Source organism: Melanaphis sacchari, unplaced genomic scaffold, assembly GCF_002803265.2.
Source record: "Melanaphis sacchari strain LSU unplaced genomic scaffold, SCAv2.0 Contig64_pilon_pilon, whole genome shotgun sequence".
In the NCBI taxonomy this organism is placed as follows: Eukaryota; Metazoa; Arthropoda; class Insecta; order Hemiptera; family Aphididae; genus Melanaphis; species Melanaphis sacchari.
In genome coordinates this window covers 546,558-572,985 of record NW_020271462.1, presented here as the reverse complement: position 1 = coordinate 572,985, position 26,428 = coordinate 546,558, and the positions used below count along the sequence as shown (strand labels likewise).

The window sequence follows — 26,428 nt, the reverse complement described above, 5'->3', positions numbered from 1 at the left end:
ACTGCCGTCCTGATTGTCAAGTCTAATCGCAGCCGCACCGATGACGAGCACTTTCTCATTTTTTAAGGCCGCCTCTAGGTGGTCGAAAAACCATAAATTTTTTTTGACCAGTTTTGGCGTGTTAGCTGGTGGTGGTAGTTCCCTAATTTATGCACTTGAACAGTCAATTCATGCTTCTAATGATGCAGCTCATGTGGCTAAACAAAAATGGAATCATAATGGATGGTTCGATACATTAGATCACGCTAGTGTTCGCCGAGGCTGGGAAGTTTACAAAAATGTTTGTGCAGCATGTCATAGCGTTGAATACTTGGCATACCGTGAGTTAGTTGGAGTATGTTTGACCGAAGAAGAAGCCAAAGCTGAAGCTGCTGAACAACTGATTGAAGACGGACCTGACGAAACCGGTGCCATGTTCAAAAGACCCGGAAAGTTATCTGATTTGTTACCAAAACCTTATCCAAATGAAGAAGCTGCTCGTTACGCAAATGGTGGTGCATACCCACCAGATTTGACTTACATTACTCAAGCTAGAATAGATGGAGAGGTGATTATTTTTTACTATAATTGTTATCTTTGATTAATCATAAACCAAACCAATAATATCAAAATAATAGTAATAATATTATTTTACTCAAATTTATGAGTATTCAAACTTACTGGTATTAGGATACACAGGTATTTTTGTAATAGTAGCCTTAATCCTGTCTTGGGTAAGAATATGGGTACCTCTGTAATTCATTAAACATGTAATAGCCTCTATTAATTAATCTTAAATTAGCACTTGTATAATTTTATTTGGATAGTTTTAGTACAGTAAATATTAGTAACCTACCTTAATTTATGAAGTTTAAGTTTTTATCTATTATACACATTACATAACACACAGAAAATTGAATATTTTAACATTTTTGTAAATGTTAACATATATAGTTAAATAATTTCTTTACACAGAATGATTTATTTATTTAATAATTATTAATAAAAATCCCAATTATATTCCTAGTTATTCTGATTAACCTTCTCTATTATTAATTTTGTTAAGCTTTGTCCATGACCAATTACAATATTTGTTTTTTGCCTAATATAAATGATTTTTTTATTTTTAGAATAATTTGATAGTTTGTTTCTGTTTTTAAAGAACTAGGATAAAAGTATTATACTTTTTATATATCATTACTGATTTAATTTACACCATAAAAACTTTTAATAGGTAAATTATCTATTGAAGTTTTATATTTACACAATATGTAGTGAGGTAAAAACAAATTATGACCTGACCTAATAATGTATATATCCACAAAATATTTCCTTACCTGATAAAGATTAAGTAACAAGTCCTATGTGTGTTTTTATAAACTACATAATAGTCAAATAATAAATTTATTAATAATTTTGCAAATTTCAATTGATTTTCTAACGTTCTCAGAAAAAATAAGTTAATCTTTTTTAGTTCTAACTATATACATTTATGACGAAGAAATACAATTTTAATCTAATAATATTAATCTAAATTTATCAGTTTTAACATTATCTAGATAATTTTAATTAATAACATTATACAACTTTGACTTTTTTTTTAAAATAACTATTCACACTGTTCTTAAAAACTAGAAAAAGTTCAAAATAACATCATATCTATTTAAAAATATTTACTTTCAAATTTTAATTTTCAGAATTATATCTTTGCATTGTTGACTGGTTACATGGACCCACCAGCAGGAATTACATTAGCAGAGAATCAACACTATAATCCTTATTTCCCTGGTGGTGCTATCGGAATGGCTCAAGCTTTATATGACGAGGTAATATTTTTAAAAACATTTAGTTAATAGTTATGTATTAATTTTATTGTGTAAACTAAAATAAATCCATGGTTACACTTATAAATATGAATAATAAAAATGTTTTCAATTCATAATAATAGGAAAATATTTTTTTTTTTTTAGATTATTGAATATGGTGATGGTACTCCAGCTACACAGAGTCAGTGTGCGAAAGATGTTATCACATTCTTAAAATGGTGTGCTGAACCAGAACATGATACTAGAAAATTATTTGCCATGAAAGTATGTTGATGAAAGATTTATATTAATTTTATATTGAAATTAATTTGTTTATGATATTTTTTGTTTAGGCATTCACGATACTAGGAGTTCTTAATTTAGTGGTCTGGTACCTACATAGACATTACTGGTCAGTATTGAAGAGCCGAAAAATTCTGCAAAACCCTAAATCATTGTTCAAAAAGTAAATTGTTTTTAGTTCGTGGTAAAAATCAAAACAATAAAAAATTTAAAAAAAAATGTTTTCAACTCCTGTATGTGTATTAGCAGTTAAATATCTCTGAAATGTATGTTTAAAGACTAAATGAAATTTTATTTAGATTGCAATTTGAGTAATTAAAACGGTTTTGTAATTTTTTGAGGCTAAACTGACTATAGTATTTTTTTTATATTTTTTTTCACATATGTTATGATGAATAAAATATAACACGGCTGCATATTAGTATTTATTTTGAATTCAAAAATTATGGTAAAAAAATATATTGATAATTATTGTCATAAATACATGAAAGATAGTTTATTTATATTATGTGTAGTTACATAATTGGTACATTTGTTTAGAAATTATTGAATTAGGACATCATAGTTTTTTAGTACTATACAATTATAATGAAAATCAGTCAAAAGGATATTACAAATAAATTAAATTTATATAAACCAAAACACCAAAATTAATTTTTTGCTATTTTTAATATCTTTGTTATATACCTTCTTTGAGTGTTTTAATTAATTATCATTTATGATTAAAGAAAATAATAACCTATTACTTCTTCCTTTTATAATTGATTACAATAATTATAGTTAAAAATTTAAGTAAGTTATTTCTTTTTTAACAATTTAGGATTAAGAACTAGTCTTTTGTGTTTTCTTCTTTTTACTAACATGATAAATATTTACATAATTTAGACTTACAAGATAAATATTAATTACCTACATTTAATACCTCTTAATCCCCAATAACCTTTCATAAATAAGAAAATGATTATTTTCTGTATTCTCAGTGTAATGATAAAGTGTTTATCTTGTGTAAGATTTGTTTGGAAGGTTGGAACACGTGTTGTGTATGTGTGTACACTATGGATTCGTAACTAAGAAATCGGGTGGTTATCCATCTGAGCACAACCAACGCCGGTCGATGTTTGACCTCAGAACACATTAATGATTGAGGCCAACCACTGCGCCACACCAGGCTTGTCAATTTAAGGACTGTTTTTTTGGCATCACTAAATTTAAAAAAAAATCATTTTTAATAATAAATTAAAATCGAATTGTGATAACTTGTACATGAAAGAATTATCATACTTTGAATATTGCTATAGCTGAAGTCAAAATCTTTACTATATTGGTTTGTAAATTAATTTTGTTAATAAGGCAATGGATTACCATTAATATTAGATTTTATTAATGCATAAGCTATTAGGTATAGCTTATGTACCTAACTATATGTTTTTTTGGTATGATTCTAACTTTTTTTGTTTTTTAACTATATATAAGTCAATACTATGCTGTAATTGTTTTAAACAGTGTAGAACAAAATATAATGTTATGTAATTATCATTAGTAAAGAAAAAAAATAGTTGATTGGTTAACATTAACAGAATAGAAAAAGTTATTGGACATTTTTACACGTTTACATAGAATATGTAAATTATTAATAATTGTATAATAATTCTTTTCACACAATTAATGTACACCACTGTTCTAGATCTAGCGTAATAACTTTTCTAGTTAATTTACATTCTAATATATAGTAATTAAAATCTGTTTATTAATCAAAGTCTGACGGTTACACTTGTCTTGCTATAAGGACGGATGTCAAACACTAATTTCGATACAACTGAACGTAAAAACTAACAAACTCATCAAACTAACGTATGATGATGAGTCATACCAATGATATAAAATTTTTGAGTAATATTTATACAATGATTATTTTCTGAAATATTAAAAAAATTATAATAAATTTAAAAAACATAAAAATGTGATCATACAGTCTAGTTAGATACTGTGTAAAGGGTTTTTTATACTTACAAATTACTTAAACCATTTAACCTGCATTTTTTAAAAATCTTTATTTATTTAATTTAAATTAAACGCATTATCCCACTAGGTTTTACGTTCACTAGATATTAAATCAGATATTAACACATTTAAATTGTTTTTGTAATAAATAAAAATAAAAATAAAATATATTAGTAAAAACTAAACAGTATTACATGACCTAAATCCACAATCATATTAACAAATATTATTTATCTTACCGTACCTATTTATTTACTAAATTTTCAACAAACTGATTCCCTTTTAATAATAATACATGAATATGAATACACTTCAGATTTCATATTGAGAAATATCAACTTTTTTCCAATTATATAAGCTAAGTCCTCACCAAAAACCATTCAACAATATCTTTTTTTTCCTAAATAATATATAAAAATATTTTCAGCTAATAAGTATTTTAATTAGTGTTTTATCTTGAGATTTATCTAAAAAAAAAAATGGAAATAAGTTGTGTTTTAAATCTTGAAAAAAAATGTTGTATATTCCGGATATTTAGGATATGCATTATTTCGTACTAAAGAAACTAGAGAGTGATTTTCATTTCATTGTAAATACATTTTATTTTTACTTTAAATGCTTTCACTTGTTTTGGAAGTATCCATAGTTGTAAAATTATTTCTTACTATACCAGTACAATCTTACATCAGCTACAGCATAACGTTTATTCTTCACATTAAAATTAATAATATATTATCTATTAAGTACTATGGCACAAGCTCGTTTATCATACTTTAATGTACTAATTATTAAAAATGAGAGAATATGCAGTTAAGACAGGGTCAAATTTAGGTAAATGCACTAACTCTTTAGTTAAAAGAAAAAAGGATGAATATACGTCAAAAAGACAGCGTGTTTATAACTTGTATGTGCATGACAAGGAAAAAGAATGAGAATTTTCAGCATTAGAAACAGGAAAAACAAATTTTATTATTTTTTTTTTTTTTATATACAAAATAGTTGGGCTGGGTATACAAGAATCTATATCTCAAAAGTTTTAGAAAAACAAGACATACCATTAATAATATATTGACTTAACAATTGCCAATTAAGAGGTGTTATGTGCCCTAATGATATTGTAACTGATATGTCCAGAGGATTTTTAGGCACAGATTCTCGTGAATTTTTTAATGGCACAAGGATAAAAGAATACGTAAGTATATCCTTATAATATTTTTTAATGGAATCAAATGTTATTCCAAAATGTTTCATATGGACCGATACTGTTCGTTTTGTAAAAATGCAGTAGAGGTGGAAATGTTTTAATGGAACAAATAGTTAAAAATTAAAAGAATTTTATAGTCGATGTTCCAAACTTCTTATTGAAAGTCAAAGTATAAATAATTTTACAATACCCGTAATTTTTAGCTGTAAAGCAAACAAAATGCTATTAAAAAATGGGTTTAGAGCGAAAATACATAATAGATGTATAAAGAACAATATAATAATAACAATATTTTTAAAATATCAATTATTAAAAAAGTTAGTTGTTTAAATAATGTAAAAAGAGAGAGTTATCACAGTACGTCTGGTAGATGTAAAACATTAAAATTTATGGATATTGAAAGTTTTTATATTAATGAAATTATACTATATTCAATACAATTAATACAATTAATATTGATAAGAAAGTTGATATTTACTGAGTAAACAAGCAGAAAACATAATATTGATAGAAAACAACACAATATTATGATAACGGCAGATACTAGACAGTTTAGCTTTTAGCTGGGTGCGTGGAGGACTGGAGGTAGTTGGTCTGTTGGATAGAAGCTATCTAACTTTATAAAGGATTAGAGATTTACTTCAATTAAAGCATAAAATACAAATAAAAATTATTTAATAATTTATTGCGACAGACTTGTTTTAGTAATTTGTTTAAATTACAAAATATTAATATAATATACACGGCAACGTGGAGGTAAAAACAAAAAGCGACGCGTCAAACGACTTAGCGGAAAAAGAACGGCGAATCGATGAAGGTAGGAACCGACGCCGTTTGACTGAATTGAATATAGGTATAACTGTCGCGCGGTTACGTTGATAACATTTAGGAGTTGGACCGTCTCGGCATCATATCATCAAGGCGCGCCAGTAGATTTTTTCTACATCAAATAGAACTAAGAACAAACAACTAAGAAGGCTTTTCCGCCTTTCATAATAAGGTGTACCCATATTTAAAATAATACAAAACCTTGATGAGGTTGTCTCCAAAATATTGTTCTCGGGGTCGGCGCTAGAAGTGTTCACGCCCTGGGCAAACCAATTTTTGTACGATAGCAATCATCACATATTCTATATAGTCATAACGGCCGTCGCTATCGAAAGTATTATATTATGTATAAGCTGCTGCCCGAATTGTACAACGAAAAGCTTTGCATCATATCATAGCTTCTACTGCCACCGCCGACAATGATATTATGTTAATATATAATATATTTTATAAATAGGTACTAAGAAAACGTTTTTATAATAATAAATGTGCGATTTATCATGTTATATTGACTATTACCTACCCTACACAATCATATTATATATTATACTATATTATAATTTATAATAAATTAAAAAAAGGTTATGAAACAAGTTAAGATGAATGGTCGTTTATACTTAAAGAAATAAAATGTTAATAATTGTAATTTGTAATATGAATTAAGAAATGTATGTTACATTTACTCTGACTATCTTTAACTCATAACTTTATAATATAATATAATTGCTTAATACTATATTATAATGCAAGAATGAGTAAGAGAGCTTTTTCTTTTGTTTGTATACATTTATGAGAAAACTTAAAGTATGAGTTTAATAAATGTATTACCTTACCTTTTGTACAACTGGTACCTATACCACTGGATCTGAGTATTTGAATTGGAATGAATAGTTTTCAGGTTTGAATAAAATATTAATGATAGTATATTTAAATAATATTGTTAATGATCAAAAAATATAAAACAAATAGAAAATGAAAATAGAATTTAGAGATTGAACAATTTTATTTTGGTGGATATAGAATAGGTGACTGAACGAATGACGAGTTTGCGTCAATTCTTCGTATGAAATTGATCGTGGTATATTTTCGTAGCTAGACATGAATACTGATTTAATAACGTTATTTAGGTACAAGTGGACAATAATCATTATAATAATATGTTATATTTAAGTATCTAGGTACACGTTTTGCGATAAGAAGTTAAATAACAATATGTACAAATGTACAACAAACTAGCATTATTACACAAATTCAATAATATTTTGTAGTAAGTATAGGTAATAGATTAAATAAATATTATCGGGTGTCATTTGTCTAGGATCCAAATATGTTTTTCAATAGTCTATACAGTATGCATGCATTTCAGATGACTGTAATTGATGGTGTAGTCTAATGCTATTTGTATAGTTAATATAAAATACAAAAAAAAAAAAATTATTAATATGCCTCTAAATTTTATAAAAAATTAAAGAGGAAGAAATATACTAGTGCGTGATGGCTATCTATGTAGTAGGTATTGAAAGTCAAAAATAATGAAAAAACTGTATAGAAATTTGTTGAAAATTTGAAAAAAAAAATTGTAAAGCCAGAATTACATTCAGATGAATATTTAATTTTAAGTAATTTATCCAAAATATTACATGTTTATTTGCCGGGTATTGCCAAAATCGAAGCTAAAATAGCAATAGGAAATTTAAAAGAATTTGCTAAGAATAAAACTGAACTCGGTAGTCAGTACCTATTCAATCTGTTATTTATTGGATGATTTGCCATCACGAGAATATAACGTAAATTATTTTTTTATGTATATTCATATTAAGCGCAATAGTTTGTTGTAACGAAGAGCGCGATGATAAAAATATAGTTATATGAATTGATTTATAAATGGGTAAATATTATGAAAATAATTATCTATAATTAATTATTACGATTGTCTATATATTTTATTTACACACACTAATTCAGTGGTATGCTTCCGTGCATTATTTTTACATCAAAACTAACAGTATCGATGCAGAATTGTTATATTCTTACGAATTATGATAGGTACATCATTATTATGTGAGACAATTGCAGATTTATAAATAATTTTTAGTTTGGCGCCCTGCTCTAGGACAGTCACCCATAGTTTTCGTCGGCCTTGATTGTTCTTTATAAATTTAAAAATCGGTATTTTGGCTTTAATATCACCAAAAAATAATGCCGTTTCGTTTGTTTTCCTAATACGTGTTTACGTTGTTCATTTAAATGTTTCATTGCTATAATGTAGGTACTGTCTGCCATTACGAGTTACGACGTAGGCCGTGATTTCCTCCCACTATTTCAAAAACTGAATTTTCTTTTACGACTATCGTGCATTTGTACGATGACAGTTATCACTTATCAGTGATGATAACAGAGTTAACAGACGCTTTCAGGAAAAGACTGAACACTGAACAGTCTGAACTAATAGGTATTGATAATACATATTAGCTGTGAAAACGAAATATTATTATTATTTATAGATGTCTGGTGATATGGAAATTAATGAACGTCTGGTAAAGCGTTATTGATTGATTTTATAAATGTACATAACTTTAACAATCTCGTCTGTTATACTAAAGCTCACTTTGAAAGATTTAGTGACCGCTAGCGGCCGGACTGATCGCCGCCCGCCGATCAGCGGTCACTCTCACGAACGTAAACGGTAGAGAAGTAGAGAATAGAGATAGAGATCGCAGTTGTCGCAATAACACTGCGACAAGCTAATAGTTATAAATTTATAGTCATTGATTAATGATTATAAAAATATAAATATTTATAACCAATGCTGTAATATTATAATCAGAATTATTTTTATTTTTATTATAATAATTGTCATTGACATTCGATGGAATAATTTCACCTATCTATTTTTTCCCTATTGGACAACTCCAATTCGTATTCAATAATTTTCATGTTATAGTTACTATGGACAATGGACATTCTAATATTTTCAGATAGTAAGTACCTACTTTAAAATATACATAGCTTGTCCAGCAATAATTTAAGTCGGTATCGACAGTATCTACACATATTGAGAACCATTTGGCTAGTAAGCATATTTATTATGCTGTTAGAGATATTGTAGTGATGTTTTAGTCAGTGCTGAAAAGCAATTCTTTTTTAGCAAATGATAATCTAGAAACAACGAGGAAATCAATTAAATGCATAACAAATATATATTTATATATTATACTTGTATTTATAATACCTTCAAATTTATGCAAAAGATTTCATTTTTATTAAAATTTAAAGAATGAGATTAACTCAAAAAACTGTGTTTAGTAATAGTCATCAAAAACAAAATGAGAATTTATATTATTTTAATAATATATTCATATTCTGCTATATTTTAAAACTCAATATGTACTACAATGCTTTCTTAAATATTTATAGATAACAATAAGAAACATCTCTTAACTTCAGCTGAAGAATAATTTGTAGACTTTACAAAAAGCTAGTTGGAATTAATATTAATACAGAAATAATTAGTTACACAATAAATGCCACAGCCAATATTAAAACATGAAAATAAATTAAAATATATGGTAGAAAAGCAAGCATTAATATTTTATAGTTTAAAACAACCTAGAAAATAAATTCAATTTAAAAAGAAATTATGTTTTCTTATATCTAACTATTTCCTACAAATGTCTACTACAAATAATAATTAATAAGTCACACCAAAAAGTAAATTATTAAAAACTATAATTTTATTTTTATAACTTTTATCTAAATGTATTAAACATTAATAATTTTAATATAAAATGGTTATTATATAAAAAAATGTATATTCTATTAATAATGTATAAACTAATTTCTAATTTTTATTACTAGATATTTTATGTTTAGGGAAAAGGGGGAGGCGAAAAGCTAAATCATGATAATTATACATTATTGTTTATTAATTTATTTTATTTATATTAATACTTAATTTATTACATACTGATTAGTAAAAGTTGAACTTAAAATTATCCAAACGAGTATATTATTGATTTGTTGTATTGCTTTTCAATATTAAATATATATAAAGATTTATACGATTAGTAAACAATATGACTGATATTTTCTATTTGTTACCTAATATAATTATGCTATTAATCCACTCACTATTAGGAAATTGATTATAAAAATTTTAAATTCAATAAATGATTTAGTTATGGAAATATTCTAGCTAGCTACAATATTAATTATTTTTAATTTAAGAGAAACAACTACTTGGGCTTTTAATGAAAAATTTATTTTTCAGTTTCTAAAATACTCAGCATTATAACTTAAAATAAACTTAAAAAATTTTTTATGATCAATGTGTATTATTCATAAAAATATTTATTAGCTAGTTAAATAAAGAGTTAATTTGTTGATGGAACATTACAAATAATTATTGCTCTAGTAATGGCTAAAACAATTATACAAGTAGAGAATTTACAAACACTAAAAGTCAGCAACAATAATAGGACAATTTCTGGTTGCATAGAATTAGAGTGTAAGTGATGATTTATTTATAAATTCTATTGCAAAGTTGTTCAATTACTATAAAAAATACAAACAAAATAAAATATTAACAATTGACGGTTATTAAACGGATTCTATCTATATAATATTGACAGATTCTGATCTATAATAGGTTGCAGTTGGAAAATATGGAAGTATATGATATCAACATGGGATAATAATAAATAAATATATTTTAGTGTAAGTAAATACTGACAATAAATACCTTTAAAAATTAATTGTTAATAAATATAATCAAACTTAGTGAAAACTGATCTACTTAGGCTTGTTTGAATTTTTTTTTTTGGCTCCAGTTTTCAGTAATCTTAATCCTAAGAAATGGGATTTTTAAAAATGGAAATAACTAGTCGATTTAGGTAAGCAAATCCCCTTTACACGTAAATACTAAATAGTGTTATATTCAATATTGAAAAAAAATGTTGATACCATTCATACGAAAATAATAGATACTAATACTTTTGATGAGTTTTGAACCGATGTCCGATATCATTTGATTGATATGGCGGTAAAGAAACGATTCGATACCAGTACTTTTTTATCGATACAAGTAAAGTATCGAAACAATGGTATTTTGAAAAGACGGTTTTAAAAGTAGGTACTGGTATCGAAAGAAAAGTATCGATACTTTACTAGTATCGGTAGTATCGCAACGTTCTTAATGAGCGCGGTCCCGCATCAAGCGAGAATAGCAGCTGATTACTATTCACCGCCCTACAGGGCAGCCAACCGGTAATTTGTGACCGTCTCGGGCGGCATTTTGTGCGTGATCTGAGATCTTTTCACACTAGTCTGAATGCTTACGTATTTACGTCTTTGTGCATAGACACATCTTGCATGTATCAATTTAAACGCCGGGTGGAGTATAAACCTCAATGGTTTAATACATTACATTCATTACAGCAACACACAGCTATTCTCGAGTTTCATACAAGTTCAGAGCAAAATAAAAAAATAAAATTTTCAAATTTTTGTTACCCAAAGCATTTTATGTCTTATGTAGCTATTTACAATATGTAAAATAATTTAAATTAAGTATACGAATAAAATTCAAAATAGTACCATTATTAAAGTAATAGCAAATATTGAAAATTATAATTGAGGCGGTACCTTACTAGCCTTGCTACCAAAAACTACCTTCGAATCGGTCAAATTATAAGACAATAATATTTACGGAAGCAAATAATAATTTTTTGTAGAGTTAAGTTAGATACTTCCTTAAAAAAAGTTTTCCTAGTTTTAAAGTTTGTTTTTAAGATCATCATAAATAAATTTCTTATATTTCTGAAATTAAAAATAATAAATGGAAAAAATGGGAAATGACTCTAGAATAAAATTAATAACGACTTAAAATCTGTTTTCAGAAGTGATAGCGCTCATCAGATAAAAATCGTCAGTGTTTTAACTATATTACAATCTATCGACTGTAACGTATACTTAATACTTATATGTGTCTTGTAGGTAGTACAGAATAATCGGTATGGCTCGATTGGAGAGGGCAAGTAATTTGTTTTTTTATTGTTTGTTTTTGTTTATTGTTCTTGCGCTGTGATCGATAAAACACTGCCGCAAGTCACTGATATCGGATGTCGTCCAATCACGATCCAGCACACCGAGACCGCGACACCGTCCTTCCACCACTACTCAGCCCATCTAATTTCCTGCGCGTAGATCGAAATCATTGCGTCGCCCGTGACACGTTTTCGTTCACTTTTTTGTTGAGACTGGCGTCCGGCCGTGTTACCTCTTCGTAGTCCAGTATAATTTACCGTTCAATCTGTCTTATCTTCGCATTTTACCAACGACTTTCAATCGATACCGCAACACCGTTCATTACAGCATTTGACATAGCCGTTCTAGCAGTATTTGTTTCAAAGGTTAGTATTTGTATGTGTTTATCATTAACGTTATTATTTCAATCACTGTACATTTGTAAAATAATCATAGAGATTAAGAGAACACCACACCCGCATAATATGTTATCTCCGTCTTACATACATACAACATAGCAAATTTTTGTTCAGCAGAATTAATTTTGTGTTGTTCGCTTTAATATTAGAGTAAATTTACTTATTATCAAACTTAAAGGTAAGAATTTTATCTAGGCCATCACATAGGCTTCTATTGATATTATAATTTTAAAGTGAGTTATGAGCATTTTAAAGTTTTAATATTTTATTTTGGCTATAACTCAGTTTAAAATTAAAATATTAATAAAAATGTATGTGATGGCCTAGATAAAATTCTTACCTTTAAGTTTAATAATAAGTAAATTTACTCTAATATTAAAGCGAACAACATAAAATGGGTTTTGTTGAACGAAAATTTGCCATATTGTATATATGGAATATGCAAAATGGAGATAACACTTGCGGGTGTGGTGTCTTGTTAAGATAATAAACGATTAGATGGTGTTGTACACGATTACTCAATCCGGTAGCATATTAGTACCTACCTAGTCGCGCTTATCTTTAATGTGTGCCACCGTCAAAATGACGGTTGTTTCAATTAGTGAACGTTGTTTGCCAATCGAGCGGGTTTTTGTTTCCTATAAAACTCCCTAATCACTAATAAAACAATGGATATCAGCTAATTTTTGCTATAGAATTTTATTATGATGCAGAAGTGTGAGTTATCGTGATAAAATGTTTAGTTTGCGTCTATTTCGATTACAAAATATTGTATTTGCATTTAGTATTGATATATCTTTTTAATTGTTTTATCTTATTATATGACTATCTCGTCATATTTACTTGCGTATGTCAGTAGTTGTCTATTGCGCAGTTTTCTAGGGCTAGCTTTAGATACGATCGATGTGTGTGATGGCATAGGGCACCAAAATAAGGACGCGTGAGATTTGTCAAAATTAAAATTAAATAAGAGGGAGGGATGCCGAAATAATTCTTGCACTAGTTGCACTGAGCGCTGATAGAAATAAAGCCAGCCCTGCGTGTGGGTGTATATCGATTATGCCGTAATGACCTTTTTACCTGTAAAAAATTTATCGATTGCGCCGCATATAAACTCCGCCGAACTATTTTATTTATTGATTTCGCTGGCTATTAATGTACTGAATACTTGTAAATTATTTATTTTAATAATTGCAAAATGTAAAATGTTTACATTTACATGTTAATATTTTTTCATTACATGTAGGTACATTGCTACTTTATACTTGTGTTATATTTTTCGTTGTGAATGACAATAAATTATTTTGTGAAATGTTTTTACTGTAACCTTTACTGTTAATTAAAAAATATACTTTATATAACCGACTTAAACAAATTTTTCGGCGAAATAAATTTAGACAAACAACGGATGGAATCGATAGCCAGCGGGATCAATATATACACTAATATAAAGCGGAATTGATATTAGAACGGCGGAATCGATAAAACTCCCTGTGTGTATCTACTTTAAAATCATTATAATTGGTGGGTGAATTAGTTATTATTGTTATTAATGTACGATTAGATGACCGGCTACAAAGATAACATTACCGTCGGAGTTTTTTTATTGTGACGTCACTTGAATACCGTAGCTTAGAAAATAACCAAACTTGTATGTAAGCTGTTTAGCTACGCAAAACAAGTTTATAGAAGAAAGTTTAAAAACATCTGGATTTGTTCGTTTGTGCGATGTTTTATGTATTTTTGCTTTAATGCCATTTTATTCTTAAAACAGACAGTAGACAATAATAATATGATAACGCAATATGTTATGCCTAATACAGTAGTATATTTTTCTGGCAAATCTATAAGTTGATAATATTTTATTTTTATCTGCATGTCATTATTTATAAGAAATTTATAAGAATACTATTATGGCATTTTTTCGTTTGTTTTTATCTGTAATCGACCGTTATTTAAAGTAATTAAAATTGGCAATAAAATAAATAATATGATGGTTTTAAATTATGCATAAAAATTATGACTATGTTTATTAAATGTTATTTAAAATTTGTCAAACATTAAATATTTCTAAAAGCTTTTCATAAGTTAAGAAGACATTTGTAATAAGAGTTAAATTTGTCTCCTCTAATATGCGTACATTTTTAGACATTCTAATTTTGTGTAGTTAGGTATGTATAAAGGTTAGTGTAGGATATTACTTCATTATTTTTCGGTCAGGTAAAAAGGACCGCATAAACAATTTGTTTGTTTAGGTGTTATTTTGCTATGTAAAAAATGGTTCAAACTTTTATTAAATTTTTATAATATTATTTCCTATACAAAGTAAAATTTTCAAAATATATTGAATTTTTTTTAGCTATTTGTAGACATTTTAAATATTAAATTTCTTTTTCTATAAATGTAGATAAAAATTATTTGTTAGGTCGAAATTCTTGAACATTTAATACAAGACTCTACACAAGTTGTTTTTATTTCTGAATATAGTTATTAAAATGACATAATATTTTTATATATCAACATATCAAGTTTAAAAATTTATAAGCCATAAGAATTTTTAAGTAAAAAAAATTATAAAATCTTCAATTTTTATAGCTAAGGTTTGAAAATGTTATTTAATAATATATGAAATATTTCATACTGAAAATGAAAAAAAAATCATAAAAAGTATGTAGGTAAACATAATTATTTTTTTTAAATATTATGATTTGTTCACACTGTTTTACGATAAGGCAGTATTTTTATGCCCTAATAATAAGTAATGTAAATACTTTATAAGTTATAAATTTGATAATTATTGTAAAAACTTGTTTTTACTGCAGAAATTCTATATTTATTAGGTGTTTTTGATTTTTTATTTGATGTAATAAGTCGAGTAAATTGAGTAGAAAGTCTGAACGTATCTTACAGTTTGATAATTATTATTGTTTCATTGTCTGTATTACGTGCCGCTATACATTTATCATGTTTACTGAGTGACGATAAACGAACAAATAATCCTAAAAATTATAATGATTTGTGTATAATCTAATACAGACCACAATGCCGTAGTTATCGCTTAAGCTCGTATCAATGATTATTTTTACTTCATGCTCAATAAACTACTCATGTACATATGGAGTGTATTTATTTATCTATGTATTCTATTTAGTTCTTTTTTTATATATATATACCTGGGGTGGCCAACTTGCGACTCGCGAGCCACATGTGGCTCTCGTCATTGTCAAATGCGGCTCGTGTCTTATTTATAAAATCAAAATTTTCTTCTTCCTCTTATTATTATTATTATTACTATGAATTTTAATTTTTTAGATATACATTTATAAAAATATTAAATTGTATAAAATGTATCTATAAACATTACCACGGCCCTGATTATAAATATGTATAAAAAATAATTGTGGGTGTGTATTTTTTAGTTCTAATATAAATTAATTATTTGGATCATTGTATTAATTTTTCTTATCTTAGCCAGTGCTTGATTTAGAAAAAAAATAGAAGGGGGACTCATCGGATGTTTGATAAACGAGCGTTCCACACATAACTAACCGTCACATTATCGTAGGGGCAAATAGAAGGGGTACGCTAAAAAACAATTACAAAAGAAGGGGGACTCCGTCCCCCCACGTCCCCCCACCAAATCAAGCACTGATCTTAGCTACAGACATTGAAAAATTTATTCATTATACTTGTAGCTTGTAAATTTTGTGGATTTGAATTTCAGATTCATAAAAAATGATAGCCATGTATTTTTATAATTTGTATACAGATATAAAAAGCAACTTATTAGGAATCTTACATTAAATTTTCGAGAATCATGATCCTGTGGATTATTTTTAGTTGAAATTTATAGAATAAAAACTAAAAATAAAAAATATCAGAAATATTTCATGTCTATAAATACCAGAAAAAGTTTTAAAATATTTTGAAAATTATGCAATGTATAGAGAATTATAACTAAAATATCTATTATTTATGAGAGAATTATTCATTTGCATCCAAATAATAAAATGTATGTTTTTTCAGACTGCTCATTTGTGTCAAATTTACTTATGTTGTATAATGGTTTAATATGATAATAATAATCAATTAAATATATTTTCATTTTTAACGTTATTATAGTTATAGAATAAATTGTTTTCAATTAACTATCAATAATATATACAAATATATATTTTTTAATAATTTTAAATTATACAATTTTTTTTTTTAAACTTTAATAATAGTTTATAGTATACGTTTTTAAGAAATTATAATAAGTTCTTAGATTTTTTTCTCTTACAATTTTTTTAAAACATTTGTCAATAATTAATATCAATATGTATTGTTTTCAAATAATAATCAATCACATTTATTTTTATTTCAAAACAACCTATTCTTTAGTGTTGTTAAATGCAATAATGTATACATATTAATTATACCTTATTAATTTTTGTTTTATAATTATTTATTGATTTTAAAGTTTTTTTTTTGATTAAAATTTGTGAAATTTTTGAGTGGTTGGTTTTTATTATTATTAAATGCTTAGGGTTTTCATTCACACTTAACCTATATACTCGTAATATATTATATATGAATATACTAAGCTCAATTTTACATAATATCATTATGTTATGACTAATTGAATACCTATTAATCACAGTATAGCCATTTACTATAACTAATAAAATTAATTATTTTTACACATTTATTAGGTAATGCACAATTTATATTAAATACATTTGATAAAAGTAAAGTAACAATTGATAACAAATAAATAAAACCATGATTTTATCTCAACGAAATTCTGGATCATATTGTCTAATGTTTGGTTATAATTATTGGAGCGTTTCAGTGTACCTTACGAATAATTTGTTTAAGAAGATGCTTTTCAACCATCATTAGATATAGGGGGATTCAGCCCCCTGCGTCTCTCTGACTTAAACCCCTGGTCTAAACCACTAATAAAATTGTTGTTAAAGTAATGAATAATACATTATTTCACCCATACAAATTACTTTAAAAAATTGATCACTTCATAAAATCAAATCTAAGCTACATCACTGTTTTCTATTTCTTACCATCCAATTCAATTAATTATGTTTAAACGTCTAAACCATAAAACACATATATGACATATATTAAATAAAGTAATATATTATAATAGTTGAATTCAACTTGATAATATTTTTATATATTTATACTTTTAACTATCTAAACAATAAAATAATTACTAATTCATATTAACTATTGAACATTTTTAAAAATATTACAATAACAAAACAGTATCTAAAAAAGATTTTAATGCTCTAAAAAATGAATTCGAGAAGATCATCAAGTCATGTAAAAGTATTTTAATTCAATAGGTTTACATTTTCCAACTTTTTTCTGTCACTCAATAAATTTATTGTGTTTATTGTTAATCCAGACATGAAAACATGAATATCTTATGGGAATGTTCTTCTACATTTTTAGCTCCATCTACCAATATTAAATTTAGTCTGATTATTACAAAGAATATAAAAGGCATAGGGACTTCTTTTCTGAAAAGTGGTTGGAACTCACTAATATGTTCCTTTATGATATTTGTGCCACAAATTTATTTATATTTATTTTATAATTACATAATAGATTTTTTTTTATGTATACAAATTAGGGGTTACCATCTAATTTTCTTTAAGAAAATAAAACCTAAAAATCTTTTTTTTATTTAATCTTAGTCTATTTACAATAGAAAATTGCTCAGTTTCAGTAATATCTTTAGTTTCATTGGTCATTACAGAAAAGCATGATACACAACTAATTTTTCTAAGAATCATATTAGCCACTTATAAAATGTTTACGATTTAAATTTTGTTCATTTTCTCTATGACCAAAAAAGCATTTCCTTGGATGGCAAGCATAAGTACTGATAATATATTAATATATCCTTTATCTTTACTAACCAAATGGGCATGTTCGGCATTAATCACTGATGAATCTGATATCATATTTTTTCTTTAATAGCTTTGTAATCGATCCAAATTTGACAATAATGTTTATAGTCTACTCTATTAAGTAGTCCTTAATTAGATATAAAGCTTTTTTCCAATTTTTATATATATTACTAGAATCTGGGTTATTGAAAGTAAAAGATCTACATGGTAAACACTGTTTTCTAATCAACTATACTTAAGCCACTTGTATCGTTCAATTTGACTAGATTTAAAACTCTTTGGTCTTTTGGATTTATCTTTTCTAATAACTAGACCAGACCTTTTTCAATAGTTTGAGCAATATCAGCTGATCCAATAATTTTGCTAGCACTAGATATTTTTGCAGTACTATATTTTGAAATATCTCTACCAAGACAAAGTTTAGGTTCATTTACTTTAAAACTGTCTTCACTTAAAATACTATTACTGAATTATAATTTATAAATAATAATTTATTATTTAACAACACAATATCAAATAGCAAATAGTAATAATGTCTATAATAAAATTGTATTACCTGCTAAAATCAGTGTTATTATCAAATGAACATAAAGATAATTTTTCTTCTTCAGCTAGCAGTCTTGATTTATCATATGAAACATTTTTAACTAAAACCATTAAAACATTTTTTTTTTTTTTAATATTTGTTTATCAATGTAATAAGATTATAATTAATAATTGTATTAATTACTTTATATTGATTTATTTTTATTTAATAATGTTAAAAAAAAAAAAAAAAAATACTATATAAATAGAAACCTAGAAATAAAATTAATTTTTTAAGCTAATTAATAGTGTTTATCATAATATTTATATGTTATATACATATTATCATTTATTTTTTCTACTTGATTATTATCAAGCTAATTTTTTTTTTAAATTATAAGAAATATTTTATTGCAATAGTTTTAATTTTATTAGAAACAAAATTATAATAATCCAATATTGAGAGACATTAAAAGGAACTTGTATGCTACTAGTATACTCGTTAAATAAAAATTTATTTTACATTATAAAATTAAAAAAAAAACTTTTATCTGTTTTTAAATGTTAAAAAAGAATAATGTATTGATATTAATTATTATACATTAGTAATAACAACATGTTATATTTAGTAATAACCGTATACTAATCATAATAGATGAAACTTAAACGTTATAATAATAACAATAATAATAATAATAATAATAATAATAATAATAGTCATCAAAAATAATTAATAAAAAATATTATTAATAAATTTATTGTTATTGCCAATATATGTATTAAAAACCTAAAAATATTTAATAGAAAAATTTTTATTTTACATTTATTTTTAATCATATAAAAAAATTACTGTAGAATTTATAATTTAATTATAAAATCAATTTTTTCATTTAATTTATTCATCTTCATTATTATCTGTTTGAAAACAATCGGATAAAATATACCTTAAATGATTTTCAAATTAAAAGTATGGCATTTATGTTACTAATTTTTTTTTTTTAAGGCTCCTTAATTGTTGACCAAATATAATATGGTATATTTCATACTTGATATATTATTAATGGGTTCTCATTTTTATCCAAAAAAATATCATCTATAGTTTTATAAATTAGCATTTAATTTATTTTTATTTTTAAGTCCTCTAGAATTTCTTGAATTAAATTGAATTTTTTTTTTTTGCTGCATTTTTCATTACCATAAGACTCTTAATTATTGTTTTATTTGATATTTTAAATTTTTTTTATTGCTTAAACAAAAAAATAAAAATTTATACTTATATTTGTTAAATTATTTTTCTGTTATTTATTTTGCATAGTTCAATCATTTTTGTAATAGCAATGCAGCATTTAAATTTTGAATTAAGATTTAGAATACAAGTATTATCTTAATTTTTTTCCAATATTTTTAAAATAGTATTCTAATAGTCATTACTCATTAACAATCAGTTCTTCACCAAGTAATGTTTGGCTCAGACATGAGACACAATTATTTAGGAAACAACTCTTAAATTTGTGTAGGAGTTTTTAGAAATACTTTTTTAGTCTTGATTAATAAATCTACAAAGGAAAACTGTACTCTAATTGTTTAAGATACACAATAAACTCCATATGCTACACATGTTAACTATAATAGCCAGTAGTTATATATAAGATGTACTTAAGTAAAATATTTAAAATAAAAAAGGTAAACAAATGAGTACCACTTGGCTGTACAATGTACATAAGGTGTCAAGTGGTCACTGTTAAGTGTGTGTTAAAAATTGAATTTAATGATTATAATATATTTCATCGTATGGTTTTTATTATCATCAATATTAAGGTAGGTTAATTAAATTTTTTCAAAAACATGGCATTTATTACATTATAATAAATTTAAATGAATTTAAAAATTTTAATATATGTACTATATTATATTATTGTTAATAACTTTTGCATTAATAATACTTTACTGTAAACATTGTTAAAACGTGTAAATAGGACCATACTATTTATAGATAATATCTTAAAATAAATCTACATATTTTGAAAATTTTTTATATATAGTAAAATTTATAATATATTATTTTTAAATACTTTAAATCCCTACAAATAATTTTTTTTAAATTATAATAAAATAATAATTATTATTAAAATATATAAATGTAATATTATAAAATTGTTTATGACTATATTTTTTATATTTATATTCAACTATGAGATTTTCTTCAAAATTTTCAAGAATTTTGTAAGTAATTTTTTTCATCATAGTTAGCATAGCATTTAGTTCAAATTTTATGGTTATTCATTTATGAATCAAAACTAATTATCAGAAATTGTTAGAAAAGAAATAATTATTATTACTATCATACGGATGAATATTATATGTTATAACTTATAATTATTTGACTTTCAAACAGTCATAAAAATCAAGGTGACTTTCTAGTTTTTTTTTTGTTAAAATTAAAAAAATAATCAGGAATCTTTTATTAAATTTTCAAGTTTTAACTATAATGTTGTAAATGTTGGAAACACCAACATAAATATTTGAAAATAATTTCAAGTATTGTTTTATTGTTTTTATTAGATTAAAAAAAAATAATAAGCATTTTGTACTAATTTTTAAAATTCTCATTTTCTTTAATTTTTTTTTTTTAGTATTCCTCGGTTATTTTGAAATATACTGGGAATTTTTTCTTTTGACCTTATCAAATACTATCTAAATCTATTTTTACTGATCTTAGGTTATGGTTTTTTATTTCTTGTTCTTTTATTAAGTTGTTGTTGTCTAATATAAATAAATTGTTTGTATAGTTTATTTATTTTTATTACTTTTTTAGTGATAAAAAAAAAAATTGAATATTTTGAAATAATTAAGTTATGATATGACTTATGAATTTTAGGTCTGAAAAGTATCTTAAAATGGATCAATCCTCAGAGACACCACAATGTAATTGCCTAGCTGCAGAAAATTGCATATTGGACGGAAATTATGAATTCTATCGTTATGGTGATCGAGAGATCACAGAAGAACGCATTGTAAAATTTAAAGTTATTCCATTTCGGCGTATCTTAAATACAATTGTTCCACCAATGTATATTCACTACCCACCAGGTGTGCAAACTGTGGGACCAATTAACGGTATATCTAATTATTAAAAAAGTTAATGATTAATTATAAATTTTATGGAGTTATTAAATATCATTTTTCTATTTTCAGTATGCTGTCATTTTGGCTCAGAATTTTATTTGTCGTTATCAGATGTTCAAAAAATTAACCTATCAAACAGAGTTTCTAATGATAGAAAGAAGCCCTGCCAATTACTGATCCGTATTGGTGAACAGCAGCCTGGGACAATTGAATTATTAGACGTTGTTCCAACATCAATTAATATGTGGATTAATTCTAAGCAACTTCCAACGGATGATATGAAAAACCCTTTATATGTTGATCCTATTGATTATTTGAACTTAAATACTGTTAATCCTAATAGGTTTACAGTATATTGTCCTGAGTATAAAAAACCATTTATTATAATTATATATTTGGTGGAGGAAATTGGTGTTAAAGAAGTGGTGGAATACTTTAAAACAGATAAAAATCAACTTATTCCTGTATTAAAAACAAAAAAACTGATGATGGAATCAGTGAAAGATTCTATGAATGGTTCAAATTTCGCACTCTATACAGTAAACCTCTTATGTCCTATAAATAATTTAAGAATGAAGTTGCCTGCAAAATCTGAAAATTGTAATCATGTAGAATGCTTTGACCTTCAAACTTTCATTTCTTTGAATTATATAAAACCTACATGGATATGTCCTATTTGTAAGGAGCCCTGTCCATTAGATAGTTTGAAACTTGACTCGTATCTTTTGTCTTTGATCAATAGCCAAAATATTCCTAATCATGATGTGGAGATGCAACCAATTGCGAATGGTAAACGGAAACTAGGTTTACCGAGCAGTGATAGTTTAGAAGATGTCCAAACTACATCTTGTGGCCTTACAAAAAAATCTATTCTTGAAATTGATTCAATTAACATGGATAATGAAAATCTCGGCGATGTAAAACCTGTATTACCGATACCAAGTTCTGGGAATTCTAAACGATGTAAAACAGAAGAATTAATTTATGAAGATCATTAATTACTTCGAGATGAAAGACGCCGAAGAAAACCTACCACTTTCAAAAATCATAAAAAAAGAAAATACCCATGATAAAAAATGTATAGTATAACATACCATTTTAAATTTAGTAAAAATTATTTTTTAAGTTCTTAAATTAAGTGTTATTATTAATATTATATTATAGATTAAATAATAATAAATTAATTTTCTTAATAAAATAAAATAAATAACTATTTTATCCATTGTTTAGAATTTGAATTTAAATAATATTAATAAAGATATTATATTACAGACAAAAAATGAATATAAAAAGCGTATTACCTTACATTCGATTTTGTAATAAATTATATTTTCTATTTTGTCTATTTCAATAATATGCAATTGTTTAAAATCTTCTCCTTTTGTGAATACATTTCATTAAAATCGATTTAAATTTAGAATTATACATTTTTATTGCATTATTTTAACAGTAATTATTAACCCACTTTAATATTAAATTATTTTTAAATATTATTACTTAAAAATTCACGTGAATAATTTTAGAATTAGATACTTAAAATGACCTTTTTATAATAAGTAAAATATGTAATTATTTTTATTCTAAATAAGAAAATACATACAACACATACATTATTACTATTTTGACTTAATTTATTATTTTATTATAAATTGCAACTTTTAATTAATATGTTCTTCATGAATATTTTTAAAATAAATAAGAATACATTTATTAACCTACTGATTGTCTTTTTTTTTTTTTGGCAGGTAATATGAATTATACCTATACAATAATGTGTATATTTTGATAAATGGTTATTAATTATTATTAATAGTTAAGTATTACTATGATACAGTAATATAATATAATAAAACTTAGAAGCTTAATATTAACTATTGTCTATTGTTTGTTTATACTCTATTCTAATAAATAGTGTTAATATAAGTTATAGTATAAATGTAATTAATAGCTAAGTACTTATACTTCAATTTAAATATCTTAAAATAATTTATAATTTATGAATATTAATTTGTATTAGGTAGATATTATATTATTGCTGATTCATTTTTTTTTTTTTTTTTGAGCTTGAATACTGATTTGTTATTATACTAATAATAGTTCTCTAGTGGATTGGATGGTTATTAATTATTACATTATTAGTTAAATTATCGGTTTCTGGTAATCGTTTAATTGACAACCGTATCACGGCTGGAGTTGTTGATGGATGCCACTCTCTATACGCATACCTACACATATCAATAACTCGATATTCAATAACAACAAAAACAACGGATTTTACTTCAACTAACTATTGATTTGACTAAATTAAAATTAATTGACGTTATCTGATCTTGATTCTGAAAAGAATATTTGAATTCAGCAGAAAAATGTCAATAGATCGTACAAAACACTTTCTATTTTTAATTTAAATTATAATTTGAAAACATTAAATTTTTCAATTTTTTAATTACATTTTATAATAATATAAGTTTTAATTTTTATAAAGTATTCCGTACGATCTATAGATAATTTTCTATGGAGTAAAATTTTTTTTTGAGAATCAAATTCGAACATCGTAAATTGACTTTAATTTTGTTAAAATTTAAGGTCTTCTGAGCTAAAATATAAGGTAGTATTAAGTCTATTAAGAAATAATTCATTTAAAGTTAATTTTTTTAATATGTTGTGTATTTACTATTTTATAAAAAAAATTAAAAAGTAAGTAAGTAATACTTTTTTTTGTCCTTTTTAAGTTGAAATTGTATTAATATTTTTAAAAATTGTGTAAATTTTTTTATCATATTTTGACACAATATAGTGAACTATAGCTAATTATGTTAAAAATCCTTTTAATAGCCTATGACGACCCAGATATTCATGTGATTTATTTAGTATCTCACGCTAAATTAAGTTTTATCCCAAACAGTTGATTCCCAGGAAAAACTGGATATGATTCCTCTTAACGTCATTAAGTAACGGCAGTAGTAAAGATACTGCTTCTTCATTATATTTAAAGATTATTGTTAGTGAATGTGTAGTGTAGTTTAGTTTACATATTTTCTGATTTTGAATATTTTAATGTCCGATTATATATAAATGAGAGGTTAGAATTTGTGTCAGTTACTAAATTTTTATCGTTACCGATTCTTCTTTGAGGAGCGCGAATGGTAGAAATAGAAAAATAGGCAATTACGTTAGAATAACACTTTTCGAATTTACAAAATTCATGGATGAATTAAATGAGCAGCAATCAAGAAAAGGATGTACCTAGTGTAGTTGCATGCAGTTATATTTTGTTCAGGATAGATATTTGGCCCCAAAACTGGAGTTCATTGAGCTAGACTGAAAATTTATTATTATTCTGCTGATTTAATTTCAAACGTTTCTCATGAGACGATTGCAAGGCTGCAATAATTTTGAAAATATTCACTTATGAATTTTTCGATGATGTTTTACGAGTAACAGGTTTATTACTCGAATGTAGAAGAGATGGCGATTTTTTCAATTTCTGCGAATTTGTGTTATCAAAGACTGAAGAGTGCCGTAAAGGAAAAACGATTTGCATTGTTTGCAACAAAATATAACATTGCAATCCCTGTCAGAAATTAGGAGAAAACAACACATATAGTAGTAGAAAAATAAAAAAAGGATCTAAAAATCATTGTTTTAAGTAATCCTTTATGAATTGAGTATTTTATATCTTTAAAAATCCAAGCCTAAACTTAAAACATTTTTAACAGCTTTATAAGAACTATTACTACCAATTGAAAATGATTGAAATCTAGAATTCAAGTTATTTCTATCTAAATTATGAGTAATTGGCCCTTTCTAGCTATTCTAATATTTTCTATATTAACTATTATATTATACATTAGTTAAATTTCAAATCACAACAAGAAAACGAATATTGTATAAGGTTATCAATTAATGTGTAATTTTACAATTTGCTAAATAATTTTTTTCATTACCATAATACAGTTTGTAAAAGATAAAGTTAAAAGATCTAATTGGCTACCATTAACATTTGTATTTATAAGATGTTAAATTGTACATAGAACAATTATGAACAAATAATTTACTTTTATAATATAACCACCCAATTTAAAATATAAACATTTTTATTGTTCTGGATTAAATCAATAACATTAAGCAGACTTTTCTCTATCTATATTTTTTTCTCTGCTTTAATCTTTATCATTTTTATGTTTATTCCATTCTTTCCCTTCGATTTTTTAATTTGGTCTTTTTTGGAATGGTTTACATAAAGTTGTTTTTGTCATAAACATAAGAAAATTCTTTTCTTGACATTAGTTATTTAAT

The 26,428-nt window shown here is 25.2% G+C and overlaps 2 protein-coding genes across 2 annotated transcripts in view; both read left to right on the top strand.

Annotated features, from left to right (window-relative positions):
* The window catches only part of LOC112600429 (cytochrome c1, heme protein, mitochondrial-like), a 4,094-nt gene extending 1,797 nt beyond the window's left edge, over positions 1 to 2,297 (top strand). Inside the window, exons 2-5 of the mRNA XM_025347643.1 lie at positions 21 to 547; positions 1,677 to 1,805; positions 1,950 to 2,069; positions 2,138 to 2,297. Of these exons, the coding sequence (XP_025203428.1) occupies positions 41 to 547; positions 1,677 to 1,805; positions 1,950 to 2,069; positions 2,138 to 2,254 (873 nt within the window). The 5' untranslated portion in view covers positions 21 to 40 and the 3' untranslated portion in view covers positions 2,255 to 2,297. The remainder of the gene's footprint in view (positions 1 to 20; positions 548 to 1,676; positions 1,806 to 1,949; positions 2,070 to 2,137) is intronic.
* Positions 2,298 to 12,332: 10,035 nt separating this feature from the next.
* On the top strand, positions 12,333 to 23,219 carry LOC112600446. The gene is made up of 3 exons (XM_025347670.1): positions 12,333 to 12,530; positions 21,882 to 22,120; positions 22,199 to 23,219. The coding sequence occupies exons 2-3, from the start codon at positions 21,901 to 21,903 to the stop codon at positions 23,125 to 23,127; spliced, it is 1,149 nt and encodes a 382-aa protein (XP_025203455.1). The 5' UTR covers positions 12,333 to 12,530; positions 21,882 to 21,900; the 3' UTR covers positions 23,128 to 23,219.
* The last annotated feature ends 3,209 nt before the right edge of the window (positions 23,220 to 26,428 follow it).

Excerpts from the sequence above, each read along its gene's own strand:
- LOC112600446 (XM_025347670.1), top strand. The coding sequence starts at position 21,901 with ATGGATCAATCCTCAGAGACACCACAATGTAATTGCCTAGCTGCAGAA. Across the intron at positions 22,121-22,198 it reads AACTGTGGGACCAATTAACG|TATGCTGTCATTTTGGCTCA; the intron begins GTATATCTAATT and ends TTCTATTTTCAG.